General features: G+C 50.4%; 9 protein-coding genes across 9 annotated transcripts; 3 read left to right on the forward strand and 6 right to left on the reverse strand.

The window, feature by feature from the left end:
• Nucleotides 1–244: 244 nt before the first annotated feature.
• On the reverse strand, nucleotides 245–1,873 carry N7462_004189 (transcription factor domain-containing protein; the record flags this gene model as incomplete). The annotated part of the gene is made up of 1 exon (XM_057075915.1): nucleotides 245–1,873. One exon carries the CDS (start codon nucleotides 1,871–1,873, stop codon nucleotides 245–247), a length of 1,629 nt encoding a protein of 542 aa, XP_056935420.1.
• Nucleotides 1,874–3,194: 1,321 nt separating this feature from the next.
• N7462_004190 (2-deoxyribose-5-phosphate aldolase) lies at nucleotides 3,195–3,983 on the forward strand (the record flags this gene model as incomplete). Its single annotated transcript, XM_057075916.1, has 1 exon — nucleotides 3,195–3,983. One exon carries the CDS (start codon nucleotides 3,195–3,197, stop codon nucleotides 3,981–3,983), a length of 789 nt encoding a protein of 262 aa, XP_056935421.1.
• Nucleotides 3,984–4,369: 386 nt separating this feature from the next.
• Nucleotides 4,370–5,060, forward strand: N7462_004191 (cytidine deaminase; the record flags this gene model as incomplete). Its single annotated transcript, XM_057075917.1, has 5 exons — nucleotides 4,370–4,454; nucleotides 4,507–4,640; nucleotides 4,693–4,778; nucleotides 4,863–4,944; nucleotides 5,019–5,060. 5 exons carry the CDS (start codon nucleotides 4,370–4,372, stop codon nucleotides 5,058–5,060), a joined length of 429 nt encoding a protein of 142 aa, XP_056935422.1.
• Nucleotides 5,061–5,513: 453 nt separating this feature from the next.
• On the reverse strand, nucleotides 5,514–10,098 carry N7462_004192 (vacuolar protein sorting/targeting protein 10; the record flags this gene model as incomplete). The annotated part of the gene is made up of 2 exons (XM_057075918.1): nucleotides 5,514–6,141; nucleotides 6,221–10,098. 2 exons carry the CDS (start codon nucleotides 10,096–10,098, stop codon nucleotides 5,514–5,516), a joined length of 4,506 nt encoding a protein of 1,501 aa, XP_056935423.1.
• A 1,092-nt stretch (nucleotides 10,099–11,190) lies between these two features.
• On the reverse strand, nucleotides 11,191–13,539 carry N7462_004193 (uncharacterized protein; the record flags this gene model as incomplete). The annotated part of the gene is made up of 2 exons (XM_057075919.1): nucleotides 11,191–12,753; nucleotides 13,477–13,539. The coding sequence occupies 2 exons, from the start codon at nucleotides 13,537–13,539 to the stop codon at nucleotides 11,191–11,193; spliced, it is 1,626 nt and encodes a 541-aa protein (XP_056935424.1).
• Nucleotides 13,540–16,837: 3,298 nt separating this feature from the next.
• N7462_004194 (exocyst subunit SEC10) lies at nucleotides 16,838–19,706 on the reverse strand (the record flags this gene model as incomplete). The annotated part of the gene is made up of 2 exons (XM_057075920.1): nucleotides 16,838–17,323; nucleotides 17,532–19,706. 2 exons carry the CDS (start codon nucleotides 19,704–19,706, stop codon nucleotides 16,838–16,840), a joined length of 2,661 nt encoding a protein of 886 aa, XP_056935425.1.
• Nucleotides 19,707–20,404: 698 nt separating this feature from the next.
• N7462_004195 (ditrans,polycis-polyprenyl diphosphate synthase) lies at nucleotides 20,405–21,546 on the forward strand (the record flags this gene model as incomplete). Its single annotated transcript, XM_057075921.1, has 2 exons — nucleotides 20,405–20,918; nucleotides 20,996–21,546. 2 exons carry the CDS (start codon nucleotides 20,405–20,407, stop codon nucleotides 21,544–21,546), a joined length of 1,065 nt encoding a protein of 354 aa, XP_056935426.1.
• Nucleotides 21,547–22,064: 518 nt separating this feature from the next.
• N7462_004196 (uncharacterized protein) lies at nucleotides 22,065–22,908 on the reverse strand (the record flags this gene model as incomplete). Its single annotated transcript, XM_057075922.1, has 2 exons — nucleotides 22,065–22,722; nucleotides 22,814–22,908. 2 exons carry the CDS (start codon nucleotides 22,906–22,908, stop codon nucleotides 22,065–22,067), a joined length of 753 nt encoding a protein of 250 aa, XP_056935427.1.
• Nucleotides 22,909–25,727: 2,819 nt separating this feature from the next.
• Nucleotides 25,728–26,922, reverse strand: N7462_004197 (uncharacterized protein; the record flags this gene model as incomplete). The annotated part of the gene is made up of 2 exons (XM_057075923.1): nucleotides 25,728–26,182; nucleotides 26,217–26,922. The coding sequence occupies 2 exons, from the start codon at nucleotides 26,920–26,922 to the stop codon at nucleotides 25,728–25,730; spliced, it is 1,161 nt and encodes a 386-aa protein (XP_056935428.1).
• Nucleotides 26,923–26,982: the final 60 nt, after the last annotated feature.

The raw sequence follows: 26,982 nt of genomic DNA on the forward strand, positions 1-26,982 counted from the left end.
GAGAGGTTTTGGTCGTATTAAAAATTTTAAAAAAGATAGGCAATAATAGCCAGTTGAATACGATGGCTGATCATCGACTTTTATTCCCATTATGGTCCATGTTGCTCTGATTCTCCCCCATCAAGCTGAGAGAGACTATCAACTGCCCAGATCCAAGCTTGCTCTTGCATGAGACCGCTGTTGTGCGCAAATGAATCCATGGAAAATTGCTCGACTGGCACTTCCAAATCCTGTCCCAAAATTACTAATGGCAACAATTAGAACAAAGTTTCTCAAGTCTCTCGTATAGCATACCTTGATCAAAATCACTGAGCGCCTGAGACATGGCTGGATCCTCTATATAGTCAAATATACTCTCCTCGTTCAGAGACACTTCAGGGAGGCTAGATGCCAAAATTTGCGAGTCGGGCTCAATATCATCTCTTGGGTCTTCATGAAGGTCATTGTGAGGGTTCGGAGCCAGCAAAGGTCCTCCAGTTCCAGGCGATGTCAACATCTCTTTCAGTTCCTTTTCCATGACCAACTTGGTCAGTCGTTCCATTATTTCCACTCCCTGTACGGCAAGGGTCGATTTGGACCTGGATTTCAAATGCACTTGCATATTCAATAAACGACGCAAACCCATCTTAGACTGATACGACTGTGGGCTTAGCGGCTCTATGCTGATCAAAATGCAAAGCAATACCCCAGCGGTGAATGTATGAATGCCGATGAACGAGGCTGCATATGTATCTACTGCGAGAGGAAAGATCGATTTTGTTCCCATTTCCGATGTTTTTAGAGCGGCATCACGGCAAGCCTGAAGAGACGTATGAAACGAATTCGGAGCGCAAGACTCGCCGGAGCTCTGGAGATCACCCTCTGCTCGAGGGATAATTTTGTACGTGAGAAGAGGACGGTGGGCCAGAATTCTTGCATTTTGATAAGCAAGTTCCAGTGAAAATGCCTGAAGTTGATAGATATGAGCTTCGAAATCGGGCCCGGAAGCGCCAATGTCTCGATCCATCTCTTCAGTTGAGCGGTACTTTGGAACACTGGCTTCCGAATTGTCGATATTCAGCGGGGCAGGTATCTTTGCTTTCCATTGTCTTAGACGTGCGTCCAAAAGCTTAACTTGACGAACAAGGTTTTGCAAAGTAGAAGAGGAGTCAGACCGGTCCCTTTCAGTAGCTCTTCGATAGGAACCAATCCCATATAGATCTGTAAGAATGTCTTTGATGAGAACCGATAGTCTTGACATCAGATACTTGTATGATAGTAGACTGGCCGGGCATTGATGTGTGGCATCAAATGAGGCGGGAGACTGCCCGTTCATAGATTTGGCCAGTGGATCAATTAGGTCCACATCACAGTCTGCATCCCTGATGCCATGCGGGTACCCGTATGCCATCGAGCAGAACGTTTCTATCTCATAGATGGCCCACCAGCAACGTTTTCGTGTCTCATTCTGGCGGTGCAGTCTAGGGGAAATCTGTTCCCTATTGGATAGTCTTCGATGTAAGTTCATTGCCTGAGCAATACGCAGAGCACAGCCACATACTGGCCACGCCAATCCAGGATTTCCGTGGTACAGATAATAAGTGCCGAGCAGGACGCAGGTTTGCACGGCCTCCAGAGAACCCCATGACACAATATCCAAGATTTTATCGCGAATTTTCGAAAGTATCTCATCCTTGAAAGATATTTTGTCTATATGGTAGGTCTGTAGTAGCTGCCTCCGATGTGTTCCCGTATACTGAAAAGCAATTGCCACGACAACGAGGAACAAACTAATGAAGCCTGGGTTGGAATAATTATTGGTAATGTATTCCCGAGGTGAATCGTAGAGCTGCTGCCAGTTCTGCCGAAAGTCATCTTGTTGGAAGATAAGCATGAACCAATGGACTCGGTCAAAGTACGTGTCCACCAGCAGGGTTGCTATTTCACGCGAGGGGAGCAACGAGACAAGTTCGGCATTTGTTGATCGAAAATCTTGCAATCTGAGACTCAGAGCAGGTGATCTAAACTGTTTTGTCTCATTTGAGGATTGATGTATAGTCTCGGTAACTGCTGACCGACGTCTTCGCTGACCATCAGGCAAGGCAGTGGTCCGGGTCGTGTCTGGCGTGCTCGAGTTATGAAATTGGAATGCCTTTAACGGGTATTAGCCATGACTTAATGTACCATATATCTTGTTATTCCTTCTTACTCCCTCTACCAATGACATCGTAGAGCTCGACCATTGTTGTTCCTCAAGGCCCGGGTCACCTGTCGTCTCGGTAGACAAGTCCAGGAGAACTTCGGACTCGTCGTGAGGCTCAAAAATCCGTCTTCGCTTTCTACTATGATAGCTGGGATTGGCAGCCTGTCTCTGCGGCTGAAATGACCGCCATGAATCCGAAGATCCCATGTGGCAGTCCACACCGGCTCGAACACACAGAGTGCATGGGCGCTGGATGTCGCACTATATACTGATCAGCGCGGACTGCCAAAAGCCGTCAAAAAGCACTCACCTTGAGCTTCTGCCGACGGCAGCGCTGACATGCTCTTCCCACCTTACTACGTTTTGTTTGAGGTGACATTCTTTCTCCCTAGGCAGCGCATCGTCCAGTCCCAGGTAGTTGTCGTCATGTGGAGATGTACAGACTGAACGGAAATTTAGCCAAAAATAGAAAAGATTCCGGTGGGAATGATGACAAATCTGATTCCGTGGGCTCGTTATCGTCCATGAGAACCAACTAGCGAACAGACATTCAGCGTCTGAAATTGTACACCGGCTGTGTTAAATCTATGAGCCTTTTTGTTTTTTAATGTCTAGGAGCTATATTGAAAAAGGAAGGGATTATTTCATCATTGGCAATTTGCAAACAATAAAAGAGCGGAAACCAAAAGATGGACTTCAAAGATGCGGCAGGACGTGCTGTACGGGCACCAAAGGAACCGTAAACTATAAATCAACTTGTAGATTAATTGACGTATTTGAGAACCCATTGCACAACTCTAATAAGTTGATAGACCCGCTTCTTATTGCTGTTTGTCGTAAAAATATTTGCTGGTGTCTAAAAAAGGCAATGATTCCACCGGATCGCCGCCAACTTTAGTATAAAAAACGCCGCAAACCATGTCAGATTTATCCTCATTTCTGCATCCATACACTTACCGAGACCCAAGAAATAAAACCTCAGGACTTATCGAAAATTCAACGATCTACCATCATGTCTTCCGACAACACTATGACCGTAACCCTGCACCAGCTAGCTAGGATGATTGACCACTCACTCCTGCATCCCACTATGACAGACATGGAGATCATCGCGGGACTGAATATTGCCAAAGAAAATAATGTTGCCACGGCGTGCATCAAGCCCTACTTGATTCCGCTGGCCCTGAAGGAACTGGCTGGCACGGACGTCAAAGTATGCTCGGTCATTGGCTTCCCTCACGGCAACAGTACCACTGAGATCAAAGTGCTCGAAGCCACCACGGCCGTTGAGGCTGGCAGCCAGGAAATTGATATGGTCATCAATGTGGGCAAAGTCCTCAGTGGCGAGTGGGACTATGTGATCCAGGAGATTGATGCGATCAACCAAGCCGTTGTGCAGCATGGAGCGCTGCTCAAGGTCATTTTTGAGAACGACTACCTTGAGTCGGGGCACATTGTGCGGCTGTGTGAGATTTGTACCCAGCTTAAGGTTGCTTTCGTGAAGACTTCCACAGGGTACGGGTTTGTCAAGCAGAGTGATGGGTCGTACAACTACCAAGGTGCGACCGTACCGGATCTGAAGCTCATGCGGAAGCACTCGGGCCCCGATGTGCAAATCAAGGCTGCTGGAGGAGTTCGAACACTAGATGATTTACTTCATGTAATGAGTCTGGGGGTGACGCGCATTGGGGCGACGGCTACCGTGGCCATTCTAAACGAGGCGAGCCGACGGGGAATCAATGAAAAGCCAACGACGGTGGAATTCAAGCCTATGCTAGAGCAGTCAAGCGGAGGATACTGAATTGGCTGGTGTTCAAGGACTGGATTAACTAAGCGATATGTTTTGCTCTAGACGATTGGAACTATATGTATGTATATCTGTCGGTGAACGTATAGCTAGCAACTTATATATAGCATATAGAGTTAAGTCATTCATCCTATGCTCCTCGGCACTCATATTACATCCCCAAGAAATATCTCAACTTCAATCAATTATGCTAACTTTATGAAATCTGCGTTTAAATAAGAAAAAGCCCTTCCAGGACTGCGGCCTCTAACAGTCCTGCACTGGGCTGATAAACGATAAGCGGCTAATCGTCTCCCGCCCCGCGTTCACCTTTCAACGCCCAAATGCAACATCCCCTCGTTCTTCCTCCAACTTCACTTTCTCACCTTTTAAATTCCACAATGCCTCCAATCAGCGCCCCCGTGACCGCCCAAGAGCTGGAGACTCTTTCAAATAAGGCCATTGCTGCAAAATCATCAGCCTATTGTAAGAAAAAAAAAGGTCATGCTATATTCTTTTAATTGACCACCTTTTCCAGGCCCGTACTCTAAATTCCGTGTCGGCGCTTGTATCCTCACAGCGTCGGGGGAGTTTGTCGTGGGTGCAAACGTTGAGAATGTCGCATACCCTGTTGGCACCTGCGCAGAGCGTGTTGCCTTTGGCACGGCTATTGTACGGCCCTCGATGCGCTCGGGACTCATATCGTGACTAACAAACGGACTAGGTGGCGGGTCACAAGGACTTCAGAGCCATTGCTGTTTCGACAGATATCAAGCCTGGCGCGTCGCCTTGTGGAATGTGCAGACAATTGTATGACCCTAATATCGATGCCCTTGAATTTGCTTTGTGAAAGGTGGTCTTTTTCATTGGCCATCGGCTTATATTCTACCTTAGTATGCGCGAGTTTACGACTCCCTCGTTCCCGGTGTATATGTATGACGCCGATGGGAACTATACCGTCAAGACCATGGGTGAGGTATGTTGTACACCTTTCTTCTAGCGTTTTGCTTTCCTTGTATTCCTCTCTCTGTTTACTGACCCTCGAACTAGCTTCTGCCGGACTCGTTCGGCCCGGATGATTTGCCCCGATGAACGCCAAATTTTATGTAGCGGAGTAGTAGTAAATCTTGAGGTAGGATTTACTATGGAATGAATGAATCTATGAAAAAAAAACCAAGTACTCTAAAGCCAAATTTCCAGTGTTGGCTTTCAATTCTCTAAACCGAAGAACTAAGCAAATGAAGATCTCTGACACTCTATATCTTTAAGATCCGAGAATCACATCAAGTGCAGGCCATGAGAAGCAGCTCCCTTGGCTCCAGCGAGATATGCAGTACATGAAAAACATGGGATGATGAATAAGCTGAGAGTGGAAAGGGCGAAAAAGCAAAGATAGAAAACAGTACAAAAAAACCAAAATCCTGGCAGGGCGCTTTCATAATGTCACATCAAATATTCCAATCAGATTTTCTCATCCAATTCCAATGAGCCCCCGGGGAGCCAGGATACACATTATACAATTCTGTGACGACGGAGAGAAGATGCTTACTCCTCATCGTCATCGAGATCATCCGCCCCCAGCAGCTCATCCTCATCATCCACAACATGAGTGTAGTCACCGCGGCGCGCGGCAAACGAGCCCCGGGTGGCATACGGCCGCTGGTAGCCACGACTGCGACCGCGTACAAGACCAGAGACACTGCGCCATAAACTCGAAGCCAGAAGCGGCAGGGACTGAGCGACGGCTACAATGCCTGCGATGATGGCCACAGGGATCGCGACTAATATCGAATCGCGGGCGAACCAACTCTCTGATGAGCCAGAGCTCTCACCGAGACGGATCTGCCCGAACTTGCCGTCCCATCGTGTGTAAACGAAGTACCCAATGCCTACCGCCGCGGCAATTGGGGTCACGATCGCAAAGAAGAGCCCAACGCCACTGATGCCGTGCTTTTTCTCGAATTCCTTCTCCTTGTTGGGACAGGGCAAAGGTTTCAGTTTATCAAGAGCAAGACCTCCCTGGCAGGTCGTCTGAGGGAGACGTCGGTATCCAGTCGGTTCCCAGTACTCAACCTGCTCGGGATCGTCCTGGCACTGGAGACTGTGATCCGGCTTCTGGAGCCCCGGCACAAGTTGGCAGCTACCATCACTCTGGATTTCATAGTTGAAGTCACTGTGGGGTTGTCATGTTAGCCATTCAATTCTGTCCATAGGGGGCTTGCCTTTATCCCAGTGTTCGTTGATGAACTTACCATTCATAGTCTGCACGAGAGCAGGTGCAGTTCGAGCCTTCTACTCGGTGAACATGTGGCTCGCGCCAATCGACCCAGCATTCCATACCGGGCTTCTTGCGATGATACTGCTCAACATGTCCAAACAAGCAGTTGTCCTCCTGCAGCGGGTGCTTGGGAGTCCACAGATAGTAGTCGTCGCTCGGCTCTTCCCCATCAGGTGGGGTGCATACGCGGTCCCAGAGACCACTGAAGTCAAGAGGAATGGTGAAGTATTCGTCATCAGAGGCCTTTGATTTGGCCCATAGGAGGAAACGCTTGGAGGTATCCGAGGGGACAGTTGAGATATCGAGAACAAAGACCGGATCCTCCGTAAACTTGAAAGGTTCCCATTTCCTGCCCTCGTCGAGGCTGTAGAAGATCTCGTTGGTTTTTTCAAACTCGCGGACAAGTACGATCACGGATCCGGCGTCGCCAAATTCGTACATATACCGTCCCTTCTTGACATTGGTCCAAGTGATACCGCCGTCATTACTGAAGAAAGTATCGGCATCTTCGCCGCTCCCGAGATATTCGCCCACGTTGCCAACGCCGATGATCATTCCGACAGCAGAACCGGAGTAAAAGGTATCCCGCCAGTCGACACGCTCAGTATATGCGTGGAGATGCAGCGCACATGCCTCGGTTCCTTTGCCCTCGGTGACGGAGCAATCGAATTTCTTGTCATCGACATCACGAGAGGGGGGCGGAAGGTATGCCCATTGACCACCATCATTGTGAGTGATAGCAGTGCGGAGCTTCTTGGCTGTGCCCTTGTCCTTCACATCATCCACATTTGCAACGATATTGGCAATGATGACACCCTCAAGATGAGCCATCTTCTCGTAGTCGGTATAGCCCGAGTCGTCCTCATTCAATGCTCCGAGACTGGAGACGAAATACGTACCGTTACTATTGCTCTTAACCAATGAACCGAACCGGCGGCCTTTCTCCGAGCCGGTTTGAACAAACATGAATAGAGCATGATCGGACCCTGGGAGTGCCGTGTAGCTGGGAACATCGACGTTGACAGGCAGGTGAGCCTCTGCCCAGACGCGGCCATCCAAGCTGGTGCTGAGATTCAGGAAGTCTTGCCGCTTCTCGCTCACAAACTTGGTCGCCACGATCACGTACTTGTTCATAGTGACAAAGTGGGCGATGCTGGGATTGATCACCTTGCGATCAGCAAACCAGCCGTTCTCTAATTCGGTAGAGACCAGCTGAAGGTTGTTGTTTTTGCTCTCCTTTTCATACTGTTCACAGATGACGAGATTCTTGTCATCTCGATCAGGGCTATGATATGCAAAAGAACACTGTCCAACTCCACGAAGGTCGGGACCCTCCCAGCTAGCACCGCGATTCCGAGACAAGTAGGCACTGGGAAGACAGTCGTCCGACTTGCATTTATCCTTGCCAATCCAGATGATCCAATCCATTTCCTTTTCATGGAAAGCCATAGGGGGTGGATCGTACTTCCCTCTGTCCAGAATAGACGTGGGCACCTTCAACTTATTGAATGTCTCTCCCCGGTTGATTGTCGAGTAGGCGGTATCCTTGGCTGTCAAGAAGTAGGCCGCATCGCTGTAGTAGGTATGCGGGATGATTGCCACGAATTTCTCGTCCTTGAGGGCCTTTGGTTGTTCCCAAACATTACCATGGTCTCGAGAAATGAACACCTCACCCTTTTCGGTGATCAGGAAGACAGTTTCATCATCTCCGGAGTTGCTTGTCTGGCGATCCAGATAGTAATAGTCTGGCCTCTTGCCCGCAAAAGATTGAGTTTTTCCAACACGAACCTTGCCGTCAGAAACGGGAGATCCTGTGGAATTCCCACAGGTGCGTTCAATCTCATCGTCAAGGTTCTTGCCATCCTTGCGAATGCAAGCATTGCCAGGGATCAATCGCCAGCCCGAGGGACCCACATACTTATCATCGGAGTTCTTGCATTTGCCAGCAGGAGGAGTTAGGGGCACAGCCGGTACACAATCCTTGCCATCTTCGGAGCGCTTAAAGTTGTAGTCACACTCAAAGTCCTCTGCCGAACATTCGCAGCGATCAAACGTGGGTGGCTCCAGTTTGTCCTCTTTAATAAAGCACTCAGCATTTGCTTTTCGGCGTGTATATTTTTGCTTATGGCCCATAAGACAATCAGGTTTGCCATCTTCATCCAAACGGGCCCACCACGGCTCAAGGTCGTCCTTCGAGCATTTGCGCTCATGGAGACCCTCGAAATCGATGGAATACATCATAATTTCTTTTTTCTCCGAAATTCCAACTAGCAGGAATTTCAAGCTCGTAGCCTCTGGGGTCGTGGTTATATAAACGGGTCTAATCTTGTGCTCCAGCTTAATGGGGTCCTCCCATTCCTGGCCGTGGTTGAGAGAGTAATGAACCTTGTTCGTGTCCTCCTTGTCATCCTTTATAGCGACAATGATTCCGCCCTGGTCACCAAATGCGAAGTGATGCGGTCCTTCAAGTGCACGGCGCCAGGTGAGGCCAGCATCATCGGAGACATAAAGGTCGCCGTCATAGTAATCCTTCAGATTGTCACCGGTGTTACCCACGCCCATGACGATGCCGGGAGCGGGGCTGGAGAACATTCGGCCGGTAGGGTATTCACGGAGGGCATTGTATGTGGTCATAGAATGGATATGAAGCTTTTTGTCATCCGCCTTGAGCGGCTGGAACGTTCTTCCGTCGTCAAAACTGATTGCGCTGACCAGTTTCTTCTCCGCATCTTCTGAGCCCTCGACCTCTTCCCAATTCTTGACGGTATTGACAATGACGATACCCTGGATATCGGCAACTTTCTCAAAGTCTACAAATCCGTTGCGACGATTGGTGTGCTCGATGTTGGGGGTGAAGTAAGTTCCGTTCGAGTTGGACGAAAAGAGCACACCCATGCTGTTCTTGTGCCATGATGTTTGCACATCCACTTGGATGCTGTAGTTGGTACTCTCCAGCACTGTGTATGCGTCTTCTTCGATTCGGTGTCCACGAAACTCAGCACGATGCCATTCCTTTGAATCGTCACTGATGTAGAGAGCTTGCTCGGTTGTTTTCTGCGACTGAAGCCCGACTACCAGGTACTTTTTCACAGAACGAGCAATGATCTGTCGACCAGCTACAGGTCTTCCTCGATCCAGATTAACATCAGTGCCGTCCACTCCGTCGCGGAAGAAATTGTCAGAGTAAATCAAGCGTTCGGAATGTCCTGAGCCAATCTGACCAGGAACCACACAAAGAACACGATCGCCAATGGACTCCGACACATCAATGTCCCGCGCGAATTCTGGGGTGCCCGCGGCCCACATGCACGAGTAGAACCATTCCTGCAAAGGATTCCAGGTTTTGAAATCATCGGTGGTATACCAAGCCTTTGGTGCACATCCAATGATGGAAGAACAATCCTTACCTATGAAGATAACCTTTTTCGAATCCCAGCCATTAAAAGCGAGCGGCACGTTGCCCGGATCCATGTTCGGGAGAGCAGGAATCTCAAACGACCGCCAGCTCTCTGCTCCATCGGTTGTTATCCAGTGCTGGCCTTTCTCGCCGAGCACGTAGGCGCGCTTGGGGTCATGAGGGTGCGGCCAGATCTCCAGAACGGCGTGCTCCATGCTCCCATCCGGGCCTTTAATGGCATCCCATTTCTTGCCTCCATCATGAGACACGTGTCCGGTGCGAGTATTGGGGTCGCGGTAGAGGATGGTCTCGCTGCCTTTGAAGTAGAACAAATCGTAAGGGGGGTGGTCCAGCTTCTCTGAGGAGACCTTGGGTTTATCCCCCTTGGCCGTGGCTGGTTGCGTGGACCATGCCAGCAGCAAACCAACCACAAGCAACAGCCACCGAGATATCATGACCACCGACTTTCCGGCATCTGAAAGAGGCGAGTTTGCAGGTGGACTGGGGGAAAGGATGCAGCAGCGCTAAGCTGCACCTGCGGGCCGATCCGGGATACGCGGGTGAATCTGTGGGCAACGAGGAGATGGGTGGAAGGCGGGGTGGGAGCGAGAGGTTAGAGGTGATACCAGGCCGCCTTTAGCAATCTAGGCCCAGCGATGCTCAATGTTCGAATGGACTCAGAGAGTTAGGAATGCGAGGATGACGGAGCTGCGTGGCCTCAGCCTGGGGAGCTCCTCTGTCACGTGAAACGGGGCTTATCGCTATCGCGCAATCGTATAGTTCTGCCTGAAAACAGTCTGTGTCTTTTGGTGGTGGGGGTGATCCATTGACTGACCACGATAGAGCATGATACAAGCCCTAGATTCCGTAGAAATAATAAGCAAGTGTCTTTCATCAAGGCTAGATTCACCCATCATTTATTTCAACTCTCCCGGGAAGGGGATTTCTGATATCTATGATGGGTACGAACATGTTCTCGGTTGATCCCCAATTCAATACTCCGGCAATCATCAAGCGCTATAAATTTACGAAATTCGAAACAATGCGATTTGTCACATCGCAAGCATGAGGATAGGTGAATAATAACAGCTCATTGGGAAAGAAATGGGAAAGTGATATATATATATATATAGTTGGAAGACATCCAAATAGGTTCTCGCACTCTGATGGCTCGGCAACCTAAAAGGTGACGTACGTATTTACAAACACCCCAAAAATTAATACAATCCACACCCGAATGGTGGGCAATCGGGTCTCAAAAGAATCCTTCGTCCCAAATAACCAACGCTGAGCTCCAATGCAAAGAACCATTCTGTTCAGATAACAAGACGCCCCCAAAAAAATAAAAGAATATGCCCCGGATATCAATAAGCGAATGATCAACGCTAAAGGAAAGATTGACAGTAATGAAGACCTAAAAATGGAAATCTCAAAAGAGAGCCAAGCCCTATTGTAGGAGAATGAGGTCCAAAGGGAAAGAAACAGGGAAGAATAAGAACGGGGAAGAGGAAGAGATAGACGAGGAGGTTAACTTCCCACGTCCACGCTTACGTCCGCCGCCGGAGCTTGCGCCACATCTTCTTCACCATGCCTTGTTCATCCCAATCCGATTCCCAGATCATCTGGGCACGGTCGGCTGGGGGCAGTGCAGCGAGGCGCAGGGGGTCCTCCTGCGGGGATGGGGTGGGGGACTCGGTCCGCAGATCTGGTCGAGTCAGGGTCATTTTGAGAGTCATCTCCCGATTTCCGAGTAAGCTTTGGGGGCCGGAGCGGGAGCTTGACAATGGCAAGAAGGATTGACGCCTCTGGAGTAGAGATGGTGGGTTATCGACGGACGGCCGGGGAACTTCCTGGAGCTGAGAGGCCATTCGGAGCGGCGGCGATGGTGCCGGGGGATCCTCGATCGAGCCGCCAGGGCTGCCAACCATGGTGCCGTCATCGTCTTCAAAAAAGGTGCCAGTCCACTCAGAGGCTACCGACACCGGGTTGGGCGACCCTAGGGGCTTTTCCGGGGTGATGTTCTCTTTGTTCTGATCCAAGGCTGGGAAACCAAATTCAATCGCCTCGTCAAATTTCTGCGGCGAGGCCAGATAGACTCGCAGCTTTAGTCGGGCATCGGGGTCGTGGTAGTATTGTGCGGCGGGGTCGATGCTGGAGGTCGACGACTTAGGGGCGTGGAAGGGTTGTTGTTGGCGCGAGGAGGGTCGAGAACTTGACTGAGGGTTGACCAGCGGGCTGAGGGGATGCTTTTGTCCCAATTGTTGCTGGTGCTGCAGGGGAAAACTTTGGCTGGCAGGGAGCGCTCGCGTGGGCATTGACGGAGAGGGGCGATGCTGTTTCAACGAATGCGTCGAGAAGGACAAGGACCGGCGAAAGGACGGACGACGGCGGGATTTGGATTTGGCCGCGGCAGCATCGGCCACATGGGCATGATACTCGTCTAGGGACAAGTCCAAATCGCCGTCCTCGTCCAGCCAGCGGAAACTATCGTAAAAGGAGGGGTCCATTCTGCGGGAACTGGCCTCGTCGGCCTCCTCGTCGAGATCGGAGTCTTCTGAGTCCCAAAAGACCGTGTCGGGCTGAGCGACGGGGAGGGTGACGTCCGACGGAAGGCTGTCGGTGGATTGCTGATGTTGCGAGAAGTAGTTGGGTCGACGATAGAAGGCCTCGTCTGCGGCGTCGTAAATGACGCTCTGTCGAAGGGCACCGTGAAAACGGCGGCGTTCCTCGGGGGAGAAAAGCTTTTGTTGGACCTTAGCGGGGAGGGAATGAAAGCATTGCGAGTCGGCCTGGGCGACCAGATAGGCCAATTGCAGCGAACCGGGTTTGCGGAGTTTCTTAGGGGTTGAAAGCGAAGTCGACGAGGCCGGCTGCGCTGGATGTTTGTGAAGCCCGCGACCCCTGGTCAGCGACGTTGTCGAGGCGTTCCGCAGGGCCCGCGAGTGGGAGAAGTGGAGGGGACCAGGCCCAAGACGAGCGTTAGGCCGAGTAGGTCGAGTCTGATAGGCAGACTGGGCATAATTGGCATGATAGTTTGGCGTGGAGCCCGCAGGGAAGCTGGGATCGCTCTGCGCTAGCCGGATGCGCATGCGCTCGACATTCGAGAAGAACTGGTCGGGTCAGCCATTGAACACCTAGTGGAGGCCAAGTGGAGAAGGGGGAGTGGAGCAACAGGCCGATGAGGTTGGGAAGTTGGGGCGAGGACGAGAGTTCCGTGCGTAGAGGAAAGGAGACTAGCAGATGGCCCGCGAATGGGCGGTTCTCCAGTGCTTCTGGGACGGGGAAACGAGTGGAGCGGACGAGAACAGTGAAGCGCAAGGGGAGCCCAGGGAGCCCAGGGAGCACCAGGGGACAGGGGCACGGCCGTTTAGGGGTTCGGGGCAGTTGTGGCTATTCGATAGTGCGAGAGGATTCAGGGGGCGGGGCATCGGGGCATCTCTCCAGAAAAGAACAAGAACAAGAGGCGAAAAGAGCCGGCAAAAATAGAAGAGAAAAAAAACCAAAAAATCAGCCGTTCAGCTTTCGAGACGAGCACAGGGAAGTCCGAGGGCGATTGTGCAATAGTCTAGCTCCATAGTTCATAGGCCACAGTTCCGTGTCGCATGAAACCCCAAAACTATAGGACTATACCGTGCATGGCCCCAAAATACATCGGATTGATGCTTCATGAAGTATACAACGTATACAACATACTTCGAGTATATCACCACGGATTTCCATATCGTTGGACCCCCCCTCCCCCCCTTTTCAAAAGGGACATGATTAAACCAGCAAAACAAAAAGAAGGCAATGCAAGAAATGAAGTGAAAAAGACCAAAAAAAAAAAATCTTACCTTACGTCGTACGGCGGGCGGCAAAGACTCGAAGTCCTCCTCACTGGCTGCAGGCAAGCGCATCCTGTGTGGGAGCTCAAGATCCTCGCGTCTGCTAACAGGTGGAGGGCCGCGTTGATGAGACGAATATAAAAGAAACTGTTTGAGGTGGCAGGCACTTTTGAGTGTCCGATCGATCCATGAAACCAAGGATGTAGATGTATCAATGTACAAATCGAGGGGTCTGGGGCATCCCGTCGGATTCGGCCGTGGGAAGTAAAAAGTCGTCGCCGTGAAGCAAGGAGCAAGACAAATCAAGGAAGCGAAACCTGGCAATCCAACGACTTTCTCTCATTGGATTGAAGTTTGAAGTTCGCGGGGTTGTGGTATGCGACAAAGTCAACCGAGGGGGAGGTGAGGGATAGAGCTGGGACTTCGATCTATACGCCGCACATGATGGCCGAGGATGGCCGAGAATGGATGGATGGAGGAGGGTAGCAAGGAATGATGAACCCCTCAAGGCAAAGGAAACCAAATCACGAACCGGAGAGATTCTCTCTATTTCTACGCGGACCTTTCGAGGATCTGCTCGAGGGCTATATACTGTAGGAAACCCCGATCGTGCAGCCGTTCCCGTCGTGGCAGTCGACGCAGTTCAGACGAAGGCTCCGTGATTGGAGCACGCAACGGGGGTTCCCCTCATTCTGTGGAGCCACTCTTGTTTCTTTTTGAGAGAGGGAAAGGGTCATTTTCTCTTTCTTTATTTTTCTCTCTTTTTTTCCCTTTTTTTTTTCCCCTTCCCCCTCCCTGGTTTCTATGATTGCTATAGGTGGAGGGGTATTAAGGAGCCATGTCCGGTTTGCTGTCAATCTCCGATCACCCTAGTCGACGAGCCAGCGCTAAACCGAAAGCCTGCAGCGAACCCAAAAGCAAGACTGGGCGCACAGACCGTGTGTGATGGGAGTCGAATCTATTTCGAGACCTGTCACTTTCATCACTTCCCCCTCATCTTTCGGGATACGAGCAGGGCGGTTGGGCTCCTCGAACAGACCTCCTGGGTCCCCAACGGTCCTCCTTGAACAAGACGGCCTGACGTGCATTCAAACAGGATGTGACCCGTCATGAACCGGTCGATGAACTGGTTTGCAGGGGATTTGGTTTCAGATGAAGGGGGGAAGATTCCGTTAGGGCCTAGTTCTGGAGATTCCCGATTCCGCCCCCAGATCATTTAAGATCCCGGGTGATTGGTGGTTTGTGTGATAGGTCGATCATTCTCCTAATTATCGGCCTCGTCGTTGTCCTCTTCGGGCGCTAGGGTCACCCTTCCAGAGGGCACAATTCTGATGCTGAACAGGCAATTAAACTCGCTTTTCCCTTGTGTGACCCGCGCCTCCTCTAGTCCCCTTTCGATCTTGACCGGGTTGCACGATGGAGCAACCAGCAAGGGAGACAAAGAGCAAAGAGGTGAGGGGGGGCGGTGGGTCCTCTTGGAGCACAGACGGGTTTCATGTTCCAGGTACTCTGTAATCCGTTCACATCTCGAAGTCCCTCTTAAGGTCCATCTGAAAGGGCTATCTTGAGGCGATCCCTGTCGGGGCGGGATGTGGGTGTCCATAATGTTATTCCCTGTGGAGTCGGGCAGGATCGACTATCTCGATCGTTGCTGTTCGCACTTACAGAGCGAGTGTCAGTGGTTCGATTGCTCCACGTCTTCGACTGGTCTCATTTGCTGGCCCCGATCGGCTAGCCCTACTACACACCGGGTGTATAGAGTACGGGTCCCTGTCCACGGTACCTGGGCGGAGTACCGAAACCTCCCCTCGCCCCCCCCCCCCCAAAAGCCTTGGAAATGCACCCATCCATGGCTGACAGGGCGGTCTACGGCTAAGCTGGCCACACACCTGAAAACAATGCTTTTCCTGGCGAATCCATCGAGATCATCGGCGCCTCCGATCAATGCCCAAGCGGGTCCAAGCGGTTCACAACTATTCCGGGGCCAGCGCGAACTGAAACGCGCGGAAACATGGCCGCCGGGATCAGATACAGTCTCCCAGGGTCCCTCCAAATGGTCCCTGGCTAAATCCCTAAATCCCTAAATCCCGAACAGGCTTTCATTGATCTGGAGTGGCCGACGGGATCAGGGTGTGTCCTGGGATGGATTCTCTTGGGAACGGAGATATGCCCTGCAATTCAATAGCAATAGAAGTAGAATCATAATACAAACCCAGACCTATATCTGATCTTTCTTTTCCTTTCTTCCCCCTTCCCCCAATTGACTCTTCTATACTATTGCCATCATTTTGACAACAAGATGTGTTCAAAAATTATGACAGGCAAGAGGCATCGCCATCTTCACTATACGATGTTTAGACGGAGGAATAGCTAGCGATCATCACATTCAACGAGGAAGAAATACCCGAGGAATCAATCCACGGTGAGTTGAGCTGTCAGCTACGCCACAAAAAACGCATCGTCGACACAGAAAATCATGCCAGAATAAATCTCTGGCAAATCTTCAGACTGCCCGCTACGTCTGCAGGGGAGAAGGTACATACGTCCTGTGTGCGGGTTGTACTGTACTCTGTACAAGAAGATACAGCGGGGACATAGATGTAGCCAAATCAGAGTGGGGGGGGAGAGGAAGCGGGCATAGATGCCGTCATGCCGGGCAACGCTTCATCGTGGACGAGTCACAAAAGCCACATGTCCAAAGCGAAAACAAACCAAAAGTGGAACCCTCCAAAGCTTCCAGAGCATACTATCGAACGATAGAACCATGCAAGTCGGGAGGAAATCTATGTGTCTGGGTGGAAGTGATCGATCAATTATGATGCCTTCCTGCATAATGGGCTGCCACGCGGTCAAGTTCGATGGATCTCTAGTGCAATGCGAGCAATGAACTGTCAGAGAGAACGCCCCCCCGGGAAACATCTCGTCTATCATCTTTTTCTTTTCTCTATCTTTGGTTCTTCGGTCTATACTTTCCTGACTCAGCCGGCCTTGGACATTGACCAGTGGGCCTGTTCGGGATAGTCTACAAGTCCGTGAGTTCCTATAGCTCCAAACTCACGACGGCAAACGAAGTCAACGCCAACGCAATCAGCGCGATCTCGGACAGACAAAACCAACAGGCATAGAATTCAGAGTGGAGAAACAAGCCACTCTCTCAACAGGGGGTCTGGACATGTCTATTCAAAGAATCAAAAAGGATTCGAGGATCGAGTACTGGTACTACTGACCGACCGCATATTGTCTCTCTCGTACAAGTATTCTTCTCGTCAGTCGCGAGACATCAGGTTGGCCAAGGGGGAGGAGCAAGCAGAAATAAAACAAAAAGTGAAACAAGGGTCGAGGTCTATCATTCGCAAATCTTCCGTGATTCTTACAAGGCATTCAGCACCTGCTGCATGGCCAGCGTATTCGAGTCCTCCCGGCGCGACACATACGCCCGCACCTCCTGCACGCTCAGCTTGGCCTCCATCTGGCCGCTGGTGCCTCTGCCGGCCCCGCCAGGTGCCCCTGTGGCACCGCTGGCCGCGCCCCCGCGGATCCGCTCTCGCAGCGCCTCGACGCCAATGACAAACAGACTGCCCACCTCCAGCAGCACGTCCAGCGCGCCGCCCGGTCCCTTGCTCTCCTCGTCAATGTCCCAGGATTTGAGCAGGTCCGCGTACTGAGTCATGTCCTTGGTGACCATCAGCCCGCCGGGTCCGCTGACCGCAAACCGTTTGAAATGCTCCAGCAGGAGGCCGCGGGTTCCCAACGCGATCTCGGTTAGGACCTGCTTAACATTGGCGCCGCTCGAGGGGAGTGACGTGCGCGCCATGTTGTGTAGCCGAGTGAGAAAGGCGCAAATCGAGGCACAGGTCTAAGAGAAAAAGAAAAAAAAAGACCTCGTGTCAGACGTTGATCTTTTGGCTACTTGTTATTTCACTTTGAGGGGGTGGGGTCTTCTCGTTTCTTTCTTTTTTCCCTTGCTTTTTCATGGGCTCGTGGACGCTTGCAATGTCACACGACAGGCAAGAAGAAGAGAAAACACAGATAAGAGGGAGAGAAAACAAAAAGGAGGTACGTACCGGGGTTTGGAGCATCTCCAGCCACGCTGCGTTGTCACTATCCCGAGGGCGGAAGTCGTTCTTCTTCTGGCCAGACAACAATCGACCAACCCACGCAAGAGTCGCGTCAATGGTCTTTTGTTGGATGGTGTTGATCTTGTCCTCGATCCGCGAGGTGGTCTGGCTGGTACGTTTTTCCATGTCACGCCGCGTCGTGATGCTACTGGTGGCCAGGGGTAAGAGAACAGCGTTGACACACATCACCATTAACGTCGTGATACTGATCGTGGTCCGAACCGAAGGAAGATATCCAAAGTCGGGCTCGGTCTTACCTGACTCCTGCGTGGTGGCAGCCTCAAGGGCGGCGTCGAGGCACACATCGATATAGCCATCGCCCATTGTCACCAGTAGCAGTGTCAGGACGGCCGAGACATCCTTGTGGGTGTCTGTGTTCACGCTCAGCTCAAGTCCGCGGCCCACCGCTTCCGCCAGCCACTTCAGCATGCATTTGGCGTCGCTGAGGTTGGGTTGTCCGTCTTCATCGGTGAGTTTTATCTCCGTCAGGCGCATGCTTTCGGGGATGTCGCCGACCTTAGCTACATGCAACAACATTCGACGTTGAATTGGGGACATCTCAGGGGAGTCGAGATGGCTGATAAAAGCATCACGGGTGGTTGACAAGAGTTCGGTGCCAGGACGGGATAAAGATGCCATGAATGTAGTAGCCGCCTTCTTCCGACGAGCATGAAAGGAGGTAAACTTGAAAAGTAGAGCGCTGAAGAGTTCCTCTAATGTGCGTTTCTCTCGTTCAATGTAGGACGACCCAACAAAGTAGGGCACAAACAGCTCCTCCAATTGCTGATCCAGCAGCAATGCGGTTTGGGAAGAAATAGTATCCGGGTGTTCGGTCAAGCCATGGGCTTTCAAGTCGTCGACAAGAGCACTGATGTAGCCTCGTGAGCTCTGCAAGCACCGTAGAAAGGCGAGAGATGACACCCCACTGGCCTTATCCAGAACCATCTCCAGACGTTGTTGGATCGACTGCTGGAACACGCGCTGTAAAAACTTGCCTAGCACTTGTTCGTGGTATGGAAAAGCTCTCCGGATGATGGCCGACTCCTCCTGGACCACCACCTTGACTTCGTCCAGCAGTGACTGCAAACTGGGTTCGACTCCAGGAAGCTCCGCGTCCGGATCGGCCATTTTCTCCCAGGATTCGGCATCACCGCCAACTTCCTCGGTTACCAATTGGCTGCGATCAATGAAAAACTGATGCTGATTGACAAACAGGGCAATCACACTGGCCCCGCCGTTGAAATCCTGCAATACCGTAGCGCAGTCCTTCATGCCATCGAAGTTAGCCTTCCGGTAGAAGTCATCGAATTGCTTCAGCAGATCCTTCTCCAGTGTCTCCGAGAACTTTTCAATGATTTCCCGGGTATTCCGCCGTGGAGCACTGTGCTCACTGCTTGAATCCTCGGATGGGGAGTTACCGCCGTAGGTACCATTCGTGGTTTTCGAGCTCTGCTGCCAGCTTTGCGGATCCAACCGTTGGCTGATGCGGAGGAGTTGTCGTGCAATATGGGCCGAACGTACTTTGGCCTCGCCCGTGCCAGACCGTCGAAGATTCTCCAAGAGGGAGATCTCGCCTCGATTGCAGACCCCTTCCCAACACTCCAGCAAGAAGTGGGCATCCAAGGCTCGTCGTCGCTGCCGGTCCAATTCCTCGAGTCGCCTTCCGGTTTCCACGGCCATGTTCCCTGTTCCTCCAGCATTGGCTGCGTTTTCTAACCCTCCACCATTGAGGGATGTGTCGAGCTGCTGGAATGATTCGATCGTTTGTCGAAGCTTCCGGCCGAGGGTGGTCAGGTTCTGGGAATGCTGGGCTTCAGCACGTCGCACGGCGGCAGAGAGCTCGTTTTCCCGGAGTTCCAAGTCTCCTGAGAGCTCACCGAGTCGTCGCTGGGCATGTTCGAAAGTGCGGATGAGGGGTTTCGGATCGAAGGGTTGGTTGGCAGCGCCAGGGGCTCCTACAGTGGAGCGACGCGCGGAGATGGCTGTATCGGAGAGGGACTCGATGAACTCCTTCACAATGAAATCGCGGCCGGAGAAGTCCTCGAGAGTGAAGCTGGGGCCCTTGGGGAAGACGGTGCGCGCGGGGTTCGTGGACGCGATCGATGCATTGTCGGGCATCATGGCGACTTACAGGACCGGAGGCATGGGCCGCCTCTCAGGACCGGCACAAGAAGTTCGAATTTGGCTCCACGCCGTGGTCTGAGATCTCTTGGTCCGACTGGGGGCAAATTCAGGAAGAGACTGGGAGGTTGCGAATTGGAGGAGAATCCGGGGAAAGCTGGAATGAAGGTTGAGCGCCTGAGGCTATTATTACCACGCCCAAGCTTCTATTGCCACCACACGTAGATCATTGTCGACAAGTATGAGGGAGCTATTTCATGTATACAATAAGCATCGAATGGAAGGAGGGTTGAGGGTGTATTACTATATAATTACTGTTAATCAATCCTCCAATTTCTCCTTTGCCCTCCTTTCGCTTTTCATGACTCTCCTTCGTGCTACTGGATTCAATATTCAATGAACACTTTGGCCACAAGAAGACGAGAGGCAGTGCAAAAAAATGACTCTCACAGGCAACCGAATAGACGCTGTTATCTGTACTTGGTACAATATACCTACTATGACCACCTGTCTATCGACTTATGTGTTACTTCAATTATCGCTGTATAAATAGCATTGCTTCCATCCATTCCGAAACCAACAGTTTGCATGTGGCCGAGGAGCCACGGCTCTCCGCTTCGTACAACCCAAATCCTCATCAACCTCTTCCACTCTTCCTCATCCTACAACCCGCGCAATCCAACCCAACCTCCACCAATATGGTCTCTAAGGAAGATCGCGAGATCCTCCGGGCGGAGTTGCGGTCGCGTGGCAACAACCTCAATGCCACGGACCGCGAGAACTTGCTGAAGCCATATTTGCCAGATCCGTCCGAACTGCCTGGCTCGACACGACGATTCCGCGCCTCAACGGCGTCCTCCCAACGGCGTTCTAAGCCGCGCAAGACCCCAATTCGCACGTTCCTTAAGTCGCAAATGCACCGCCTGGTCTATGCCGTCACCCATATCGTTTTTGGTATCGTGGTACGCCTCCTCCAGGCCTACCACGCGGTTGTCGACCGAATCTTTGCCATCGTTTATCACCACCACCGCACCCCCGAACTGATCCGCAAAGATGTGCGCGGCTTGAAGCGAATCCCCCAACATCTAAGCGTGATATTGTCCCTGCATACAGAGGAGGATGCACTGGCGGTCTTGATGGACGAGGTTGCCGAATTGGCTGCCTGGAGTGCCTGCGCGGGCATTTCGCAACTTAGTATATACGAGAAAACAGGTAGGGAGACTTGAGCTTCCGAGCTGCTTTCTTCTCTTTCTTCTCTGGCAATCAATAGCTAATTCATAATTTCCCAGGTGTTCTCAAATCCTGTATTCCGGCCCTACATCAAATAATCACCACAAAGCTAGCATCCTACTATGGCACACCCTCACAACAGCCCACTCTACAGCTATTTGCCCCCCACCATCCTGTACACGGGGCCGCACCCAACCCCAAGTCTGACACCCCTTCCCTCGCCATCCTCCTGATATCCTCCACAGATGGCCGTGAAACCCTGGTCGACCTGACCAAGACCCTGGCCGAAATGTCGCAGAACGGCAAGCTGTCCCCCGAGGACATTACGCCGGAACTGGTGGACGCGGAGATTAGTGAAATCACCACGCATCCTCTGCAAGCCGGTGGACGCGCGGCCAGTATCCTCAAGCCCGAGCCGGACCTTCTCTTAGTGTTCGGGCCGTTCCTGAAATTGGATGGGTACCCACCGTGGCAGATTCGCCTGACTGAGATGTACTGTACTGGGGATCGCAGTCACGGTCTGACTGGGTACGGTGAGGCTGTGGAGTACCAAGGGTTTATGCGAGGGTTGTGGCACTACGCCGGGGCCCAGATGCGGTTTGGCCGGTGAAGGAGGAGCAGGAGTTTTATGTTTCGATTTCTTTTCTGCCCTATTATGGACTTTGTCTTTACGCTAGTGCGGGCGGAAGTTTGCATGGTGGATTTCCCTCTTGTCTTGTTATACCCTACATCAGCATGTGCAGTGGAGGTCTATATTCATATCTCTCTGTAAATGGTGGATGTTGCATTGTCACTCTATTTGTCAAGTAACCCTCGCACTGGAGGATGCATTAATTACTATGCTAGGTTGGTATCACTATGCCATGTCATGATGAAATAAAAATACCTTCGGGAGAATGCCGAGGAAGGGATAGGATCGCCATGTCGAACTGATGCCAATGTAAATGATGAAAAAAGAAGACAAAAAAGAAAAAGGGAAGGCAAAAAAAATAGACCCATTGTCCAACGCCAAATTGAAGTAAGAGATTCATTAAGTGCTCCCCGAAATCAACCGGTGGGAGATAGTCATAGGGCCGTAGGTCATGTTCGTTCATTGAGATAGAGATTTTCCGCACGACCGGAGCCCGCTTACCCGCCCATGATATCATGATTCATCGCATCCAGAGTCCATCCAGATGGCGTGGAGCTGTTGGACCACGGCGTAGGATGGCCCTGTACGCAGTCCAAGCATCGTACGATCTCGGCCCCGGTCTCAGTGATACCTTCTACCGCGCAACCGGAGCAAATATTTCGTCGTCGGGCCGAGCTTCCGTCGAAATCTTCACTGGGGCTCAATAGATGGGGTTCACCTCGGCTTGCAGGGAAGGAGCCGGGACATTCGATAGCATCGCATTGGCGGAGACAGATAAAGCAAGCCCGTTCGCCGCAGAGGTCACAATCTGCATAGGCATCGAGAACTTGTCGAGTGGTGGGCCGTCGGTGGCAGATATGACATGGACGCAGCGCAGATGGGGAGGTTGAGGGGTATGAAAGTGGTAAGACGGTCTTGGGCGACACTGGCGGTGAGTAAGGGTCTTGTGGCGAGGCATAGGCGTTGGGAGAGAGGAATGATTGCTGGTGTGTTGGCAGAGTGAGATAGGGGGGTTGGACAACGTGTCGGCGTTTGCGAGGAAGACAGCGGGGGCGGAAGGACAGGTCGCCGGCCTCTGATGGGTGTCGGGCCAGGGGTAGAGAGCAGTTGCTGTCACAGTCGGAGCGTTCGATACGAAATGGAATTAAGGCGGACCTGAAGACAGAGCCGGATGGTCAGTTTTTGGTCACTAGATCAAATCATAGAGTCGGGAATGACTCTTGGTATGCCGAACGACTATACTTACGGCCGTGTCAATGCTGTGCTATCCTCATGGTCCCGCTTGCGTTTCCTCCAGCTGGCCGGAAGGGAATCGGTTAATGATTGTGAGAAGCTGAGCATAGAGAAGTATAGAAATCAAGTCTCTGAACAAAACAGGAAACCCCCGACGGGAATGATCCGTAGATGTTGGCAGAGGCGGTGTTGATGTGATGAGGTCCAGCGCAAAAGAAAATAAAGCTCGGGCCCACTGGGTCACGGTACTTGCGAAGAGGTCGGGCGTTCAATGGTCAATTTGGTTGGAGGCGGCCCCACATTGTTCCAATCTGATACTCAACACAAACTTGAGTCCAGAATGATGCATTTTTAGGTCATGATATTTCCCATACGTTTTACAATATTTGCTAAATTTGGGTACGGAATCGCATATACACATCTAAAATTTTATGCCTGGCAGCCTGTAATACCTATAGATTTCTCTTTCGCTTGACATTTACGGGGTAGTTCAGGTACGGGAACTCTGTTTCTATCCCACTTGACTAAGAGGAATCCCAGTATATCACTCGAATCATGGACAACAAGGAGACAATGGTCCTCTAATTTATATGTGAGTACCGATATTGAGTCATAAGTAGAGGTGTAAGAAACAAATAACGATTAGATTGAACGCATAATCGGAGTTGAAAAGCTAGTGCTTAGATTTTGTCACGTTACCGTTCGTTAGTCAGCAACTATTTCTATTCCGTAGCGACTACGTACACGAATAAGACACCTTTTTACCTCCTATCATAATTTCCGTAACAGATTTTTACGAGTGGAAAGCACCATTGGGACAAGACAACTCATTCAGCACGAGGAAAACGACCCCCTGTCTACCCTGCCAACAATAATTCAACGCTACACGACTCATTCAACACTAAACAGCCGACCCGCGTTTACCTTAACTATAAATCAACTCCGTGCAGCATCATTAGTTTCAACAGCAATATTCTTCCTTAGTAGAGACAAACTTCGGCATTGATATATTATTGGCACAGACAGGTCGATAAGCGTATCTTGAAAATGATATTTGTCTCATGCAAAAGCGAAATAGACGGAAAGGCCGTACCAACGCTGCACCATAGTGCTTCCACACTCAGGGTAGATAACGGAGTTTCACTCTCCTGAGTAGTTGCAGTCAGAGCAGGTCATCCATCGGTGGTCCACTGGTGCTTGGATAGTGTGATAGGCCATTGTGATCCGTCTTTGAGGGGTGACTGAATAGCGGAAAGAAAATAGAATCTGAATTAAATCTAACAATTCGAGTGTGAATGATTTGAATAATCTATGAGGAAATTATTCGGTCTTATATAGGCATGGATTGTTCAGAAAAAGAACGGGCGGAGTTTGTCGATTCCGATCGTAATAGCCATTGATAGTAACCTTATGCTGAATCCCAGGCACTAAGATGAGGGGTTTTGAAATCTAAACGAATTATCTAATCTGGGGTGAATGTAGGTTGCAGTTTGAGAATAACAGAGGGCGCTTATGCAAGTCCATCACGCGCTGAGGCGAATTCCTGAACAGGTTTGGCAAATTTCTTCTCGGACAAAAGTACACTATCACGCATTCTAAAGGGTGAAATACATGTAGACCCCTGCAAGTCACCCCTATTGAGCGGCTCATAAAGCATTGGAGGGCATAATATTATTGGACCCCGCCTTAGATGCATAAGCACGTTATAGGTTATAACCGAGATTGGCAGGGGAGAGAGGGTTCGGTGGCAACTGTGGGCAACTGTGGGCAAAGTTTCAGAATTGAGCTGTTAGTCTCATCTATCACTTTTGAGAGTATTTGGTAGTTATATTTAGAGTCTAAAAATAGTGGTCATAGGCGTTAATGAGCAAAAATATGCTGTTTCTAACATAATATCCGAGCCCGGATCATCTAGCGTTCTATGACTCTCCAGGGTGATGCGGTTTAGGCGGTGAGTTACGTTTCAAACTGGAACAGCAAGGCTGATTCTTATAGCTTGTAAAAATGAGTTAAGACCAGCCTAAGACAATCACACTATCACAATGCTCGGGCGCGAGACAAGAAAAGGAATGATCGTTATGAGGTTCAGCCAATCCGATCCTCCTACAGTCAAATCAAGTTTCTACTCCATTTCTAGGTTGACGTATCCCAAGCTTGAGTCAAAAGTCCATGTAGTATCAAAAAATATTCAGCCTCCTCTGTCCTCATTTTCGTCTCATTCAACAGCGCTTAGACAGCGAAGTCCCGGTCCCATCTACGGGCATTTATAACTGGGATAAAGTGAATGTCTTTTCAGGCCCCCACATTTGTTCAGAACAACTTACTTCATTGTTATTATCCATAAATGCAACTGCCCTGGTTAGGCTGGAAGGAATTGCGCAGATCAACGAGGGGTGGAACTCGACATATAGATCGAGCGCAGAGATCACCCAAACTCGGGCCCGTGGAGAATAATTAAACGATCCACCACTAATATCAATCACCAGAGATGCTTCTCCCCACGGAATTACTTAGGTAGTCAGGTAAAAGCACACCCATCTGATTTGATACAGAGTACAAGCGTCGCAGTAAATGGCCAGATTTGGTTCTAAATCTACTCAAATTTGAAAAGAAAAGGTAAAGAGCAGTAAGAAAATATTTCTAACATGAAACGACGATTTAATGATTTAATGATAGACGTAGAGAGGAGAAGGGCAATTTTCAGCTACAGACATTTTCCAAGGCATATATCGCTGGAACAAGCTTTCAATCACATTTAGGCATTGTGTAGGGGTTTGATTAACTATCAAAATCAAAGAATGGCCCGCAATGGAGTTGTACCCGGCGGGGCAATCTAACCCTGCATTCGCGACACCTGGCTATCTAGGAGGGCGCTAATCAGTCACACGGCACTGTCGTATCGCGTGCAAGAAGACCTTTCTATTTTTTCAATTCCTTCTTTGCTGCTGCTTTGGCACTCTTTGATGCTTTCTTTGCCGCTTTTCTTGCGGCATCCTCTTGCTTAACAAGCCCCGCCACCCCGACCCTTTCTCCGCCTTCAAGTTGCTGAACAGGAAAGCCACCTTGCCAATCTCATGGCCAGTTTTGATGGAGTCTCCTTTCCAGAAGTCGGGGATTTGTAGAGGTTCCGAGCGGAGCTGCTCGTTCATCGTCTTTGCAGTGTCAGGCATGAATGGAGAAATAAGGGAAGCCAGCAGATGAATTAAGTTCACCGCAAGCCCAATAACGGCCCCGCACTTCAAGGGTTCGTTTACCGCGAATTTGTTGTCAAGACCGTTGGACTGAAGGAACAAATTGCCTTGCTGAGAAATAGACAGAACGGTGGAAAGTCGCAGCATGGATTTTAACGGCTTCAAGATTGCGATTATAATCACCAAGTAAGCTGTTGATTTGTTCTTTGCATGTATCAAATGAACTTTCATGGTATTGTGTGTAATCCGGCACGATGTTGTTGAAGTTCTTTGAATTAACAAATTTGATAACACGACTGACAAAATTGCCTAGATTCTTCAAAAGAATATTATTGTTGGCACTGATGAATGAGTCCCAGTTGAACTCAGTGTCACCGGCCTCAGGGCGATGAGAGATAAGATAATAGCGCCAGACGTCTGAATGAACGCCAGTTTTCTGTGCAGAATCTCCAAACACACCAATTCCCCGGGATTTAGAGAACTTGCCGCCTTCGTAGGTAAGATACTCAGTCGTAGAAAGATGATGGAGTGTAGTCCAAGTATCTCGAGTGCCAATCGGGCTGCCTGGAAAGATAACCGTATGGTAGGCAACATTATCTTTTCCTAGAAACTGATAGAGCTGGACATTGTCAGGATTCTGCCACCATTTCTTCCAATCATTGGTATAATTTGCAGTGATGGATATGTAACCAATGCACGCATCAAACCAGGCATAAATTACTTTGTCTTCATAACCTGGTAAAGGAACAGGTGTCCCCCACTTAATATTTCTGGTGATACTGCGTGGCTTTAATCCCTCCTTCAACCAGGCCGCGGTGATTTCTTTGCCGTTGCTAGACCATTCACCGTGTGCCGAGCTCTGTTGGAACCAAGTTTCAATTTCCGACTGTAGCTTGTCTAGTTTGAGAAAGGTATGTTTGGTATCTCTCATTATTGGTGTAGCGCTATCGACCTTGCATCGTGGGTTCTTGAGTTCCAGTGGGTCTAAGAG

This window comes from Penicillium macrosclerotiorum (genome assembly GCF_028827735.1).
Source record: "Penicillium macrosclerotiorum strain IBT 26536 chromosome Unknown utg000003l_segment0_segment0, whole genome shotgun sequence".
Taxonomy (NCBI): Eukaryota; Fungi; Ascomycota; class Eurotiomycetes; order Eurotiales; family Aspergillaceae; genus Penicillium; species Penicillium macrosclerotiorum.